General features: G+C 41.0%; 1 protein-coding gene across 2 annotated transcripts in view; it reads right to left on the bottom strand.

The window, feature by feature from the left end:
- Positions 1 to 1,249: 1,249 nt before the first annotated feature.
- Positions 1,250 to 13,296, bottom strand: part of itga1 (integrin, alpha 1) — a 56,506-nt gene continuing 44,459 nt past the window's right edge. For both annotated transcript variants that reach the window (XM_069722989.1, XM_069722987.1), the window contains 19 exons: positions 12,328 to 12,473; positions 11,999 to 12,142; positions 11,631 to 11,882; positions 11,148 to 11,278; positions 10,112 to 10,284; positions 9,871 to 10,022; positions 7,616 to 7,726; positions 6,145 to 6,221; positions 5,687 to 5,816; positions 5,528 to 5,605; positions 5,341 to 5,417; positions 5,084 to 5,173; positions 4,881 to 4,983; positions 4,637 to 4,753; positions 4,395 to 4,493; positions 4,199 to 4,303; positions 3,992 to 4,087; positions 3,771 to 3,884; positions 1,250 to 3,315 (listed from right to left, as the gene is read on the bottom strand). In XM_069722989.1, the coding sequence (XP_069579090.1) occupies positions 3,259 to 3,315; positions 3,771 to 3,884; positions 3,992 to 4,087; positions 4,199 to 4,303; positions 4,395 to 4,493; positions 4,637 to 4,753; positions 4,881 to 4,983; positions 5,084 to 5,173; positions 5,341 to 5,417; positions 5,528 to 5,605; positions 5,687 to 5,816; positions 6,145 to 6,221; positions 7,616 to 7,726; positions 9,871 to 10,022; positions 10,112 to 10,284; positions 11,148 to 11,278; positions 11,631 to 11,882; positions 11,999 to 12,142; positions 12,328 to 12,473 (2,252 nt within the window). In that variant the 3' untranslated portion in view covers positions 1,250 to 3,258. The remainder of the gene's footprint in view (positions 3,316 to 3,770; positions 3,885 to 3,991; positions 4,088 to 4,198; positions 4,304 to 4,394; positions 4,494 to 4,636; positions 4,754 to 4,880; positions 4,984 to 5,083; positions 5,174 to 5,340; positions 5,418 to 5,527; positions 5,606 to 5,686; positions 5,817 to 6,144; positions 6,222 to 7,615; positions 7,727 to 9,870; positions 10,023 to 10,111; positions 10,285 to 11,147; positions 11,279 to 11,630; positions 11,883 to 11,998; positions 12,143 to 12,327; positions 12,474 to 13,296) is intronic.

The following is a 13,296-nucleotide window of genomic DNA, read 5'->3' as shown; positions in this document are numbered from 1 at the left end:
TGTGACTTACGGCGAAGTGCTGCGGGTTGAACACCAGGCGGCGCTCTCCGGCAGGAACTCACTCGGCCCTGACCTTTGTGTTGTTAACGCCCTTAGTTTTGCCTCGCAGGATAAACTCTATTACTGGTCGAATAAAAAGCCCAGTTTCAAGATTTTATGTATGTGTATTTTTGTTTTTGAAATGAGGGGAGTAATTATAATTATTTATTCATTCATTCATTATTAAATAAATTGTTTTATACTTGTACTACCTCTACTTTTTTATTCTGTAATCTATCTATCTATCTATCTATCTATCTATCTATCTATCTATCTATCTATCTATCTATCTATCTATCTGTCTGTCTGTCTGTCTGTCTGTCTGTCTGTCTGTCTGTCTGTCTGTCTGTCTATCTATCATGTCTGTCTGTCTGTCTGTCTGTCTGTCTGTCTATCTATCTATCTATCTATCTATCTATCTATCTATCTATCTATCTATCTATCTATCTATCTATCTATCTATCTATCTATCTATCTATCTATCTATCTATCTATCTATCTATCTATCTATCTGTCTGTCTGTCTGTCTGTCTGTCTGTCTGTCTATCTATCCTGTCTGTCTGTCTGTCTGTCTAATGGGACTTATAGCAGATACAAGCAAGCAATACACAACCCCAAAACAATTATAGTTAAAGGAACTAACTAGAAAGTAATCTAATCTTCAAGCCTCTCTCATTTAAAAAATGACTATGAAATGTGGGTATTTTTTTGTAAATAAATATTCATTTTATTCAATCAATTTATCCATCCATTATTTTTTCAATTCACTGTTCAGTCTATAAAATATCAGAAATGAGTAAAAAATGCCTGTCAGAGGCAAAAATTGAGGTCTGTAGAATGTAGCTGACCGTGGCTAGGCTGTCATTGAGTTACTCAATAATAATAATAGTAATAATAATAATAATAGTTATTCATTGGCCAACTGCTAGACTTCATTTATCATTTTCAAATTAAAAGTCCATGTTTCAAATTAAAAGCCCTTTAATGTTTCATACATGGTCCAGCCACAGGTCTTGACCTGGTTGCCTTGCATGATGAATTTCATTATTACACTAATTGTTTCAGCAGTATTGACCACTGTCGGCCAATATAGTTCAAGAAGTAATATTTATATCCCAGAACGATTGTCAGGAGGCTGCAGTAACTGGCAGAACTGAAACCTGCACCTTATATCTTTTCATTAAGAGAACAATAAATGATAACCAAGAAATTCTTCATAAAAAGTCTTTATTTTTGTACATAAGATTCAATTCATTTCTGTGCTGATGAGTACACATACAGTCTGACAAACCAGTGCATTACAATGAAGACTTCACAGCAGTGTAGAAGACTGGGCTGGAGCTCACAACTCTCACTTTGTGCCTCACACTTCCTCAGAAGTTATTAAGGAAATAAAACTAGTCTGAAAAAAATTATCCCAGACCACCTCGAGCTCCTTAAAGAGACACTTCCAACTCCACCCTCGTGCATAAACCCAATGTGGCTGTACAGTCTTAAAATGACTAACACTTACACATTCTGTACATACAATTTATTACATGTGCTTCATGTCAACAGTGGAGAGTGTAAGCTGAGGAGTAGTAAAATATACAAAATCTGCCTCTTCTTCTTGCCATTTCCCTCAGTTTTATTATAGAACAGCGAGGGAAAAAGTCAAGGAAGAGGCGGGAACACAATCTCCCCAACATCCAATATAATCTCTTCTAACGTACTGTGTGGCTGTGCAACGTCTGGAAACAAAAACACGGCAGAGATCCTCAGTGAAGAAGGTACTGTATACCGCTTATGAGGTGAAGGTGAACCTGCAGTATATGCTGATGCTTTGTGTACATGCTGTAGCTACCAGTGAATCCCTTCACTATATGGAGAAAACTGGTGAATGTGGAGACATTTATTTCTAAATGGGATAAAGTGGAGGAATATTATCCTCTATTTTGCAAATTAAATGGTTGAAATCAAAATATTCTTTGGTGGTATTTAATCTCAATCAGCCACGGCATTCAAAACAGTCATTCAACAGGTTTGAAATACAATTTCAATCAGATAAAACCAAGGTAGTGGAAACAAACCCTCATCTTGATGTATATTTCAGTACAGAATAATTATACTTTCATTTTTCATCAAAATATAACAATATTTACATATTTGCATCAGCTCTGAAATTGTGACAAACGCTAGATAATTTTCAAATGTGTCAAATGTTAAATGTCATCATTCATGATACTTGTAGCACCTGAGCAAAATCATGTCTCTGACCACTGATCACAAAAAAACATCAAATTAAATGCAAACGCTATTATGTACATGTTTACGCTTTACATTTGTGAGCACTTATATTTACAGTACAATCAAAGTTTGGGATTTTGAAGGCGCAGCAGTAACCAGTGATATTAATTACAAAAATGTAACATCACGGTTGTTTAACTAACATTAAAAGTATAAAAAAATAAACACATACAAACTGCACCTTTGCTTGAGAGAAAAAAAAAAAAAATTGCATTCAGGTTTCTGTGTTTAGCCAATGATTGGAAGTGAAGGATGTGCCATGTAATATTGTTAAAATTCAGCAACAAACACAAAATGCTATAAAATACTAAAAGATACAGTGTTTCATAGAACATAAGTTTTAACACAAGAGTCTAAACTATCAGACAGATTGCTCCAATGCAAGTTCACATATCGTCTCATTAGATCTTTGGGCATTCATGCTGTGATGAAATTATGAGTGTGTAAAATGGCTTTTAGGCAACTTTGGATCCTTGTCGTGAAAAACCTGAGTACTTCTTTTTCCTCTGATGCTGAACAGCAGCTCTGAAGGTTTTGTAAATCTGCTGTATTTAATACAGATATCTGCTACTTTGCCAACGGATAAGTGAAAAGCTCTTCCTTCTCGCCTCTGCTTCCTGACTTTGATGTATGCTGTAATATTTGCGATGTAGAACAAATAGCATTTGCAAATACTTCAAATAACAGTGAGTGTCTTTGTCTCCGTGTATGAGACCACCTCAACAGCCCCAGTGTTGTAACCTAGTGCTTAAAGCAGGACAGAAAAGTTGTCAGGAAGTATTTGCAAACATTATCTGCTCTGTGCCGACGTAGGAAACAGTGATGGTAACCATGGTTTCCAGGTAGTCAGTGTGTCAGAGCACTGAGATGTCTGCGGGTCTTATGGCATCTGTCCGTCACTTTGTGCGACCTGATGGCGGTTGCCTGGATACCTCAGTCCATCATGTCCTCCTTTGAGAAGTCCCTGGATTTTCTCTTGAAGAAGCCCAACTGGATGAGAAGGAAACTCAGTTACAAAAAGTCACTCAGTTCGGATTCACCGCCTGTACTACAGGAGTAGTGTGACTTTTTGGAAAATATACTTATTTGCTTTTTTAACTGAGAGTTACAATAAAAAATAAAAAAAAACATTGATGCCACTCTCATCTGTCTGTTAAAAATAAGATGCAACAGCAGAGAATTGAATATGTTTAGCATAAAGACTAGAAACGGGGAAAACCACCACACGTGCTCTGTGCAAATCAACATCATCTGCAGCATCTCTGAAGTTCCCTAATAAACACGCTATATGTTCAGTCTGTGCAAAAACATAGTGTATAAATGATAATTTATGGTTTCGTTGAATGTTGAAGAAATGTTGAACTCTGCTTGCTTTGCAGTGGCAAAATACCACACGTATTTTAATATATTGAAATACTTTGCAGTGTAATTCAGGAAATATTTACCCTCCACAGAATGAAGATGACAAGTGCTAAGATCAGCAGTCCTATCAGGATGCTGAGGATGATGATCCAGATGGGGATCCCTCCGACGCTCTCTTTCGAAACCTGGATCTTCACCTGGTTAGCACACACACACACACACACACATACCGTATTTGTACACATACTGAACACGCACAGGCATTTAATGATAATTAAAACAATACTTAAACTCTCTGACTTACACTTCTGAATCTGGCATTGCTGCCCAGTTCAAACAGCTGCGTGTTTTTGATGCTCAAAGTGCCGTTCACCATCATGTACAGACTGGAAAACTCGCTCTGCAAGACAAACCACCTTTAAATGTTTGCTTTCATGTCACACAGCTATCCGTCCTGTGTTAGTCTATAATTTATCCCCACCCACGACAAACTAGTTCATCCTGAACTTACCTTGATGAATGTAGGTTTCCACACTCTGAATGTCACGTTGACCTGACTGGTCTTTGCTTCAGGGATGGAGCAGGTAAATGACGCACAGTCTATGTGTTCACATCGCTATGAAGCAAATCAAACGCACCCAATGAGACGGGGGGGGGGGGGGCAGCAACAGCGCAGCAGTCTTTAGAAAATAAATCGAAACACTCACCACCAAGAAGACACTCAGAGTTTCTTTTTTCGGTTTGGGCTCTATAACGCCCGGGTTAATGTTATCAGGGTTGATCCAACGCGCTGCTTCACATTTCACCTACAGAGCGAGGAGACGCAGACATGAAGGTGGGTGTGTTTGTTTGGCTACGCTTGCGTGTCCGTGTGCGTGTGTGTGTGTGTGTGTGTGTGTGTGTGTGTGTGTGTGTGTGTGTGTGTGTGTGTATGTGCGTGCACAGATACCTGTGGGGTGGTGGTGACGTGTGTCAGGTACAGTAACCTGTTCTTCAGAGGAGACACATGAGGATACGTCACTGTAAGTCGGAGGGGCGGAGTCATCATGTCACCTGACTTCTCCACCTGAGGATGTAAGATAGAGACGGGTGAGGAGTGGCGTTCGTTTTACTGATCTCCTGCACCACATCTGCACGAAGCTGTATTCTTTATATTACCAACTCATGGTATGATCTCGGTGTGCCGACGTTACCGTGTAGCTGACGTTGACCTCCTCTCCGATCATCCTGGTGTCGTTGAATACCGCGGCGTGCTGTTCGCCTTCTTTTACCACAATGTGTTCATCTAAATGTGCCCTGGAAAATACATGTTTTTAAAAAGACATGTTATATTTCAGTTTCAGATGCACAAAGATGCAAAAGATGCTGGTTCACAAGTGTTTCCACAGCTACTCACACTCTGAATGTGAGTCCAGCCTCGTACTTCACAGGGATGGAGATTTGCACGGAGTTGTCACTCAGGGTAGAAGGCAGCTCTTCACTGTCACTGAGGGAAATAAAAAATAAATATAAAAAAAACGTATTGGTACAATTGAAGAGAGAACTAACTGCACTTAATCAAATACATAACCAAACAGAAACACTTTTTTTTTTTTTCAGAATCATCAGTGTCAGACTTAATCATGTGGGGATATGAAAAAAAAATGCTCTTACCTTGTGGCTGTCACATTGATCTGAATTTTTCCCTGAATATGTGTTGGATTCACCTCAAATTTCACTTTGAAATCTTCCTGTGGATATAATATCACACCAGAGTTTTAAGTAGCAGTAGTAAAGACAAAGAATAGAGCTATATCTCGTACAGATGATATGTCGTGAGGCCCCTGCAGCTGAAACTGACCTCCGCATTGTTTCCCAGGAAGGGGTATCCGACAGCACACTCCACTCTGGTGTGATTCAGCGTGCACACATTCTCCGGCTGATAAAACAAAATAAAACATCACCTTTGCTTCAGTCCCTGCTGTACACACTGAAACGATGCAGAAAGCAGAAATCTCACCTCCACTTTGACGTAGTTGATGTTTGGTGTGAAGCTGACGATGACTTTGGTGTTGTATGCGTTGTCTTTGCTGTTTCTGACGTTGATGCTCACATCAATCTTGTCTTTTTCGTTTACTTTGATCAACATGCTGGAGAAGTGAATAAAAACCGTCAGAGTGGCTGGTTGTGATGCACGTATCTCCCCACAGGGGTGCAGTCATGCTCTTAAAGAGCTTTCAGCTTGTTAATATAACCAGTGTGCTGTGAGTGACAATATTATCAGTTCATAATTAACAACTTTAATGTGAAAAGATGAGAAAATGATTTCCTATATAAGAAAGTGAAGAAAAAATGAGTGAATTAAATACAATAGAAATCTTATTAGAAATGGATCTCTATGCAATTAGGTGCACATACTATATGGGAATGTTAGTATTGTTTTAAAACTGACTTTAAAACTGAAAACTGACTACGTACCTTTTTACATTTGGCTCTGCTTTCAGGGAGAGGTCAGCGATGCACTTATCATCACTTCCACAGTCCACTAAAGGAATCTACAAGACATTTTCAAGAAGAAACTAAGTGAAACCTTGAAGCGTCCCTCAGCTCAAAAATACATTTTGCTTATAGTTTTCTTATAGCTATGAAATGATCATAGAAAATAAACAACATATGTTTATGTTTGATAAATTTGCAGATTTTTTAATGAGATGTAATTTTAAGAATTTGTTACTATTTAATTCAAGTTTATAAGAAACACATCGCAGACATTTTTTTTTTTTTAAGGTGTGTAAATGGATGAGTCTGAAATTTTTTTCAAAATAGTGGAATACAGACAGTAAGATGAAGGCTTCAGAACCAAGAATCAGCTGCTGCTGCTGCGTATTTGTTTGCACCCGACTGGACGGGTGCATCCGGATGACCTAAATTTCCTTCGCCATTTCCCTCCGAGTGTCTGAGGGTCACATTCGTTCCCATTCTCAATCGTCTCCCACTGGACTGTTAAAGATCAACAGTGTCTTTGCTCCCAAGAAAAGGAACGAGAGATGAGAATATCACGTGAAGTACAATGTCACAAGAAAAAAACGCAGCTTCGGTTTGATGACTTCCTCTTTCTGTGTGTGTGTGTGTGTGTGTGTGTGTGTGTGTGTGTGTGTGTGTGTGTGTGTGTGTGTGTGTGTGTGTGTGTGTGTGTGTGTCCCTTCTCTTCCTTTTAATAACAATAACAGGAGAAGTTAGAACGACACTTCCTCGCTTGCGTAAGTGCAGGGTGCATTTCTGCCTCTGACAGTATCTGATGTGAGGCGAGACAGGATGTATCTGGGCTTTTAAGAACAACACATTCAGGCCTCATGTTTATAAGTGAGCAAAAGTGGTGCTGCATTTCACACACACACACACACACACACACACACACACACACACACACACACACACACACACACACACACACACACACACACACACACACACACACACACACACACACACACACACACACACACACACACACACACACACACACACACACACACAGAGAGAGAGAGAGGCTTTAATTGCATTCTCAAAGTTGAACTTCCCAGCTTTATCTGGATGTATCACTCATTGCAACAATTATCTGGCAACCCTCTGGTTAGAACAAATATGCACGTGGGAGTGTGGGAAAATCATCTTGGCTGTTGGTGATGAAACACTTAATGCAGACTCGGGGACACTGAAGGATGGCAGTCAGCTGTTGCAGATGCTAATATACTGTAACAGCAGCATGTTTAGAGCCAGAAAAAGAAAAGCCCACTTCTCAGTGTTGGATCGTACACACAGACAGATGGGGGATGTTGGAGAAGAGGTTCAAATCCTTCCTGTCTGGGAATTTAAATCTTCCGCTTACTGTTTTTTGGATGTTATTTTACTAAAAGAACCTCTTAGAGGTGAAATAAAGAGGTCTTACTGTCTTGTTGATGGATTTGGGAAGGCTTTCATCCAGGACGGGTCCTTGGTCCTCATCAGCTAGTTCAAACTCCAGAGACACCATGAGAGGGTCCCGGAAGTCCAGGCGGGCCTGAGACAGAGGAGGATGAAGAGGAGTAGAGAGGAAAATAAAAGATGAAGAAGAAGAGAATGAGAACTTAAGCAGGAAGGACGTAAAGGTCCGCGAAGCCTGTGGTCTATTTCTTTGGCTGATCAGACATCAATCAGGACTGTGTTGGTGTGTTCAGAGAATTGATTGAAAGCTTTCTGACTCTGAAGTTTGTTGCATCTTACTTTGTTTACATCATTCAGCCTGTTGTTAGGAGCCACTAATTCTTCTAAAAATGTTCGCACCAACCTCTTGAGTAGTGATTCCAGGTCAGAGATATCAGGGAATCCTCACAGCAATGGTATCACTCACTTAGTGAAAACTTTTCAACATTGACGAAAATCTCAAAGGAATGTCTCAAACATTTAGTAGAATCAATGTCAAGAATAACTGAGTGTGTGAGAGCAAAGGGAGGCCCGGCCCGGTATTAGCATGGTGTTCCTAATAAAGCGCTCATTAAGTGTATAAACTAAACCTCCCTGGCAAATCATCTAACATTTCAACCTCGTGGTACATGAAAGGTCAGAAAATCACCGGACATTAAGATTCATCATCTGGGAACTGAGTTTTGTACAAACATTATCATCATTATGTGGCGCTGATGGCACCACAGTAAAAACCATGCTGCCACCAAAGTTATTAAAAGTCATACATCAAAGATATCTCGCTGAAAACCGAACAGATCGATCATTTGCTGTCGCTGGAAGAAAAGTCAGAGTATCACGGCTATCAGTGGGTTTTATCCTCTGTGGACCACAAAGTCAGTGAGAGTGTGCACGGCCTTTAAGTGACTGAAACATGAAGATAGCATTTGAAATAGCTGCTCCACATTGAGGCGCGGCATAATGCAAAGCCATATATATGGGTCTTTCTTGGGCCTGTTCCAAATGTGGATTAACTGATTTGGAGAAACAGCATCAGCCCAGAGACAGTATCAATCACTTTTGATGCCTTTATGCTGGCGAGAGCTGCGGTGGGAGACATTAGGTCTTCAGGTTATCTGTCCGTCTGAATGTACGCTGGCATATCTCGCAATATCTCAGTAACACTTCGAGAGAATCTTTTCAAACTTGGCACGAATGTTCAGGTGGATTCAAGGTGGTCGAACTTGGTCGACTGTGACCTCACAAAACATGTTTTGAAGTATATTTAAAGCTTTATTTACTGTCATGGCCACAACTTTGTGCTGTGTCAGAATCAGCTTTATTGAGTCTTTTAAAGTCTTCATTGAATATATTATCAGTCTGGAAAAAATGGATGTAAACTGAAACTTGACTGGTTGGCGGTGACAGAAAACCAAAAGGCAGTAATTCTAGTCTCGACATGCGTTTATCCCCAATGAATCCCCTTTCTGGTTCATACAGTTGCTGTCTGATCTGTTCAGGTTTGGGTCCGGACACAGATGTGGCACTTTTTGTGTCTGGGACAAATCTTCTGACCCAGGAAGACTTCTGCTCTGGAAATATGTGGGAAGTTTCTGCACAAACTGAGCAGGTATTCATGCTCAGCACACACAACAACAACAGCTGCTTTCACTGATTAGTTCCTCTTTCTCCCACCCGAGGGCATCTAATCAGAGAAATCCGTGGCTGCAGTGAAAGCATTGGAAAGAGAAAACTGCTGGAGACTGCTAGAGTTTACAGTCTGCGGTGACGTTCAAAGGTTTCAGCTCTGATGAACAGCTTGTTGGACCACTTGCAAAAATCTTCCTTAATTTGAAATGTCACTTTTGTCACATTCACAAAACACCTCGTTCACTCTCATTCAATCTTTGCTCGTTGTTTCCTCATCTCTCCAAGTGTCGACAGATAATATATCACTGAGAGCGGCACGGGGCTGAACTAAGCATGCTTTGATCAGAATGAGTCTGGTTCATGTTAGAACCGAAGTCTTCCTGCTCTGCACTGGCCTTCTTACAGCTTTGTCCTGCTTTCTCTCTGGCAAACGGCCCTTAAACAACACTTGCATGTCCAACAAACCAAGAATCTAACTTTCATGAATGAACGGAGAATGAAGGCATCCAGTTGATCTGAATACGGATAAAGGGCTCAAAATAAAGTAGGAGGTTGACTTGCATAGGTGATAAACCAAAACTGACCCCATGTAATAAAGATCGGAGTACTTACCGACATCATGAAGCTTTCATTCACACATTTTCTCTCTCTGTCTTTGATTTTGAACATCTTGGTAATACTACGATCGCTTTTATCGTCCGAGCCAATAAACGAAGCTCTGGCTTTGGCACGCAGAGCATCCACAGTCAAACTATAGCGGATGTCTACAGGAGACAAAAAAACAAAAACAAATGATGGAGTCCGTTCAGTGACAGAATCTTTAACACCAACACTGACCTGCTGCGTGGCTCACCTGCAGGAGCGACTGAGACCTTGTTAGATTTGATACTGTAGAAGAAACACACTTCGGTCGTCACACACACAGATTTGCGTCCAGCGTGCTCACACTGGTACTGAGACTGCTGCAGGTTGATTTTAGCGGGGTTGAAAGTCATGTTGGCGTGGAGCTCTGCAACATCTCTGGACCTGGTGAAAAAAAAATGAACATAAAAACATACCACATGAGTACAGATTTGAAGTACTTCCTCTCCGCTACATCACGACCCTTCAGATTTATCTTATGACTCCTTGGAGAGGACGCAGACCTAAGGTTGGGAACCACTGTACCAAACTGCATATAAAGTAGCAAATGTAGCTCCTCCTCATCCAGCTGCAACAATAACATGCTAACTACCTACACACTGATGCATTTTTAATGTCAGTCAAAAGCCATTTGTCTGTTTAATGAGCACATTTACTTTGATGCAGTAGGTGTGTGTATGTGTGTGTGCTGACGTGTGTGGTGTACATGCACCACTCTGAAAGAAAAAGAATAAAGAAAGGATGCATCTTGAGGATAAAACTTGGCTTCGGCTCTCTCCATCCAACCGTTAAGCTTTCTAAAACAAAGCCAACAGTCCAGGAAGAGCCACCGCCTGCTGCCAAATCCTATTTAAACTCTAAGCCACTTGGGAGATGCAGTTTTCACACAGCTTAGTTGAGCCTCTGCCAGTAGGAGCTGTGGGAGAAGGTCTACTGGGGAAGTTAAATCAGGGTGTGGGCTGATGTTTCAGAACTTTGTGGGGTTGAAGTCTGAAGGCTGGCCTCCAACAGTGAAGTATGTAGCTGGGAGTTTTAACAGAGCGATCATTAGAAAGTTGTTGGTCTCCAGCCTACAAGCCCAGTGGGACGCGCGCAGCTGTCTAAACCCGAACAAGACAATGTACAGCGGACATGTGAGATGATGTCTCCGGGATACGAGCGCTGCTGCTGCTGCTGGGGAGGATTGAAGAAGAATGTGTAGTTTTAGGAGGGAATGTTTGTATCTTAAAGGATGGGCCACTTCTCACCAGAACAGCGACGCCCCTCCCAGACCTCCTATGGTAACATCAGTGATGCCGTCTCCATTGAGATCCATGACTCCATGTATGGACTGACCAAAGAATTTCACCTTTTCACCATCGCCACCTGCAGGGATACGCTGAGGAGACACCGCAGAACAAAGAAGAGCACATTAAAGGAGAGTTCCAGTTTATTTTTCCATAAATGGGGCTACTGGGGCTGTATGGTTCACGCTGATTTGGGAAAACGAGGACTAAAATAGGGGAGAAAGCTGTCATTTGGAAAACTAATAAGATGTTCGTGCAGCTTGCCCTGACATAAGTAGTTCTCTCATTTCCCCTAGTCTCTACAGGACAAGATACAGAAACAGAAGTGCAAAGTTAGCACAACCCACAGAGCCTCAATGGTCACATTAACGGAAAATATGCCTGGTTAGAATATATTGTAAATTACCTTTTTATCTTTTGGCACGAACAGTTCAGCGTTCTCACCTGTACAAAGTTCTTCTTCAGTGACGCCTTCTCTCCGTGATAGATGTAGACGGCCCCTCGGTGATCGTTCTCAAAAGGTGCACCGATCGCCACATCATTAAACCCATCAAGGTTCAGGTCTGACACCGCTGCGATGGCTGTACCGAACCGGGCACCGCACGGCTCATTCTTATTAGTGCAGGTGGCTGAGTGGGCGGTACAACAGGACTGATTGACAGGCTTTAAAGTAAACTCATGCTCAAACTGGCCGTCCTGAAAATGAAGAAAAAGTAAAAACACGATCACTATCAGTGGTTTTATCATCACAGATGCATTATTATGAATTTCTGCAGAAATCTGATAAAAGAAATGTGATCCGTGTTCTGTACCTGACTGAGTTTGTAGACGTAGACTTGTCCCTGCTCGTCTCTCTCTGAACCCATGTACATCGGAGCTCCGACCAACAAGACGTCGGTGTAGGAATCCCTGTCCACGTCCACAGTCTGCAGGACGCTGCCGAAGTACGAACCGATCTGCACAGAGGAGCCACAAACAAAGTGTTTACTCTTCCACCACTTCACACATCAGGGCTGTCATTCTTCTGCGCTCATATTTGGACACTTGCACACATTTACTCACACTGTGTGAGCTGTATAAAGTTATTAGACAACAAGAGAGGCAGAGACCGGACAAGATGCCAAAACCGAGAAAGACTCACCTGTTCTCCTTTCAGTATCTGTGAGACGACGATGTTGTTCTTTTGATCCAGACGGTAGATAACAACGCGACCTGTGTGGTTGTACCGCGGAGCACCTGTGATGTACAGAACACCGGCAGGGGTGGACGCCGACTGGACGTCATAGCCTGCAGAGAACACATTTAGGTAGGTAGGTAGGTAGGTAGGTAGGTAGGTAGGTAGGTATATACTTTATTAATCCCCGAGGGGAAATTTTTTCGCCACAGCAGCATACATACAGGAGCAATAATAGAAACAATAGAATAAAATAATAATAGAATAGAATAATATAATAGAAAAGCAATAAAATAAAAAATATAAATATAAAATATAAAATGCACAGTACATACAGTATATATACAGTACATTAAATATCTATATATATTATATACAACAAACCAATAAACACAGTCAACATATATATATATATATATATATATATATACATACGGTACAGTATATATCTATATATATAATATACATATAATATACAAGCAACCAAGAAACACAGTCAACAGTGTTTTTGTACTGTGATGGATTTTGCCAGAGGTGAGTTATTGTAAAGTCTTATGGCAGTGGGCAGGAATGATCTCCTGTATCTGTCCTTGTGACAGCGGAGCTGGAGGAATCTTTTAGAGAAAGTGCTCCGCTGTCCCTGCAGCAGGTGGTGGAGAGGGTGGACAGGATTATCCAAGATATCCAAGATGCTCCTGTTGTGATTTATAATCACAACAGGAGCAGGAATGTGTCAAAACGTAATTTTTTTGGGGTTATTTACGATGTATTTTATCACTTGGTGAAATATTTTTAAACAATTCTAACTGTGAGGAAGAAACTATAAAACTCGCCTGGAAACTGGCAGGAACACACACCCTTTCTGAGAAGCAACACAAACTCTCTGCATGCTGCAATCTGACCATTAACCTTTTAAAAACACACCTATTTTTTAGG

This window comes from Brachyistius frenatus, unplaced genomic scaffold (assembly GCF_029030835.1).
Source record: "Brachyistius frenatus isolate BFR_SWC_R1_liver_20210118 unplaced genomic scaffold, ASM2903083v1 Contig_310, whole genome shotgun sequence".
Lineage (NCBI taxonomy): Eukaryota > Metazoa > Chordata > Actinopteri > Embiotocidae > Brachyistius > Brachyistius frenatus.
The sequence above is the reverse complement of the archived record's forward strand: the minus strand, read 5'-3'. Positions and strand labels throughout refer to the sequence as shown.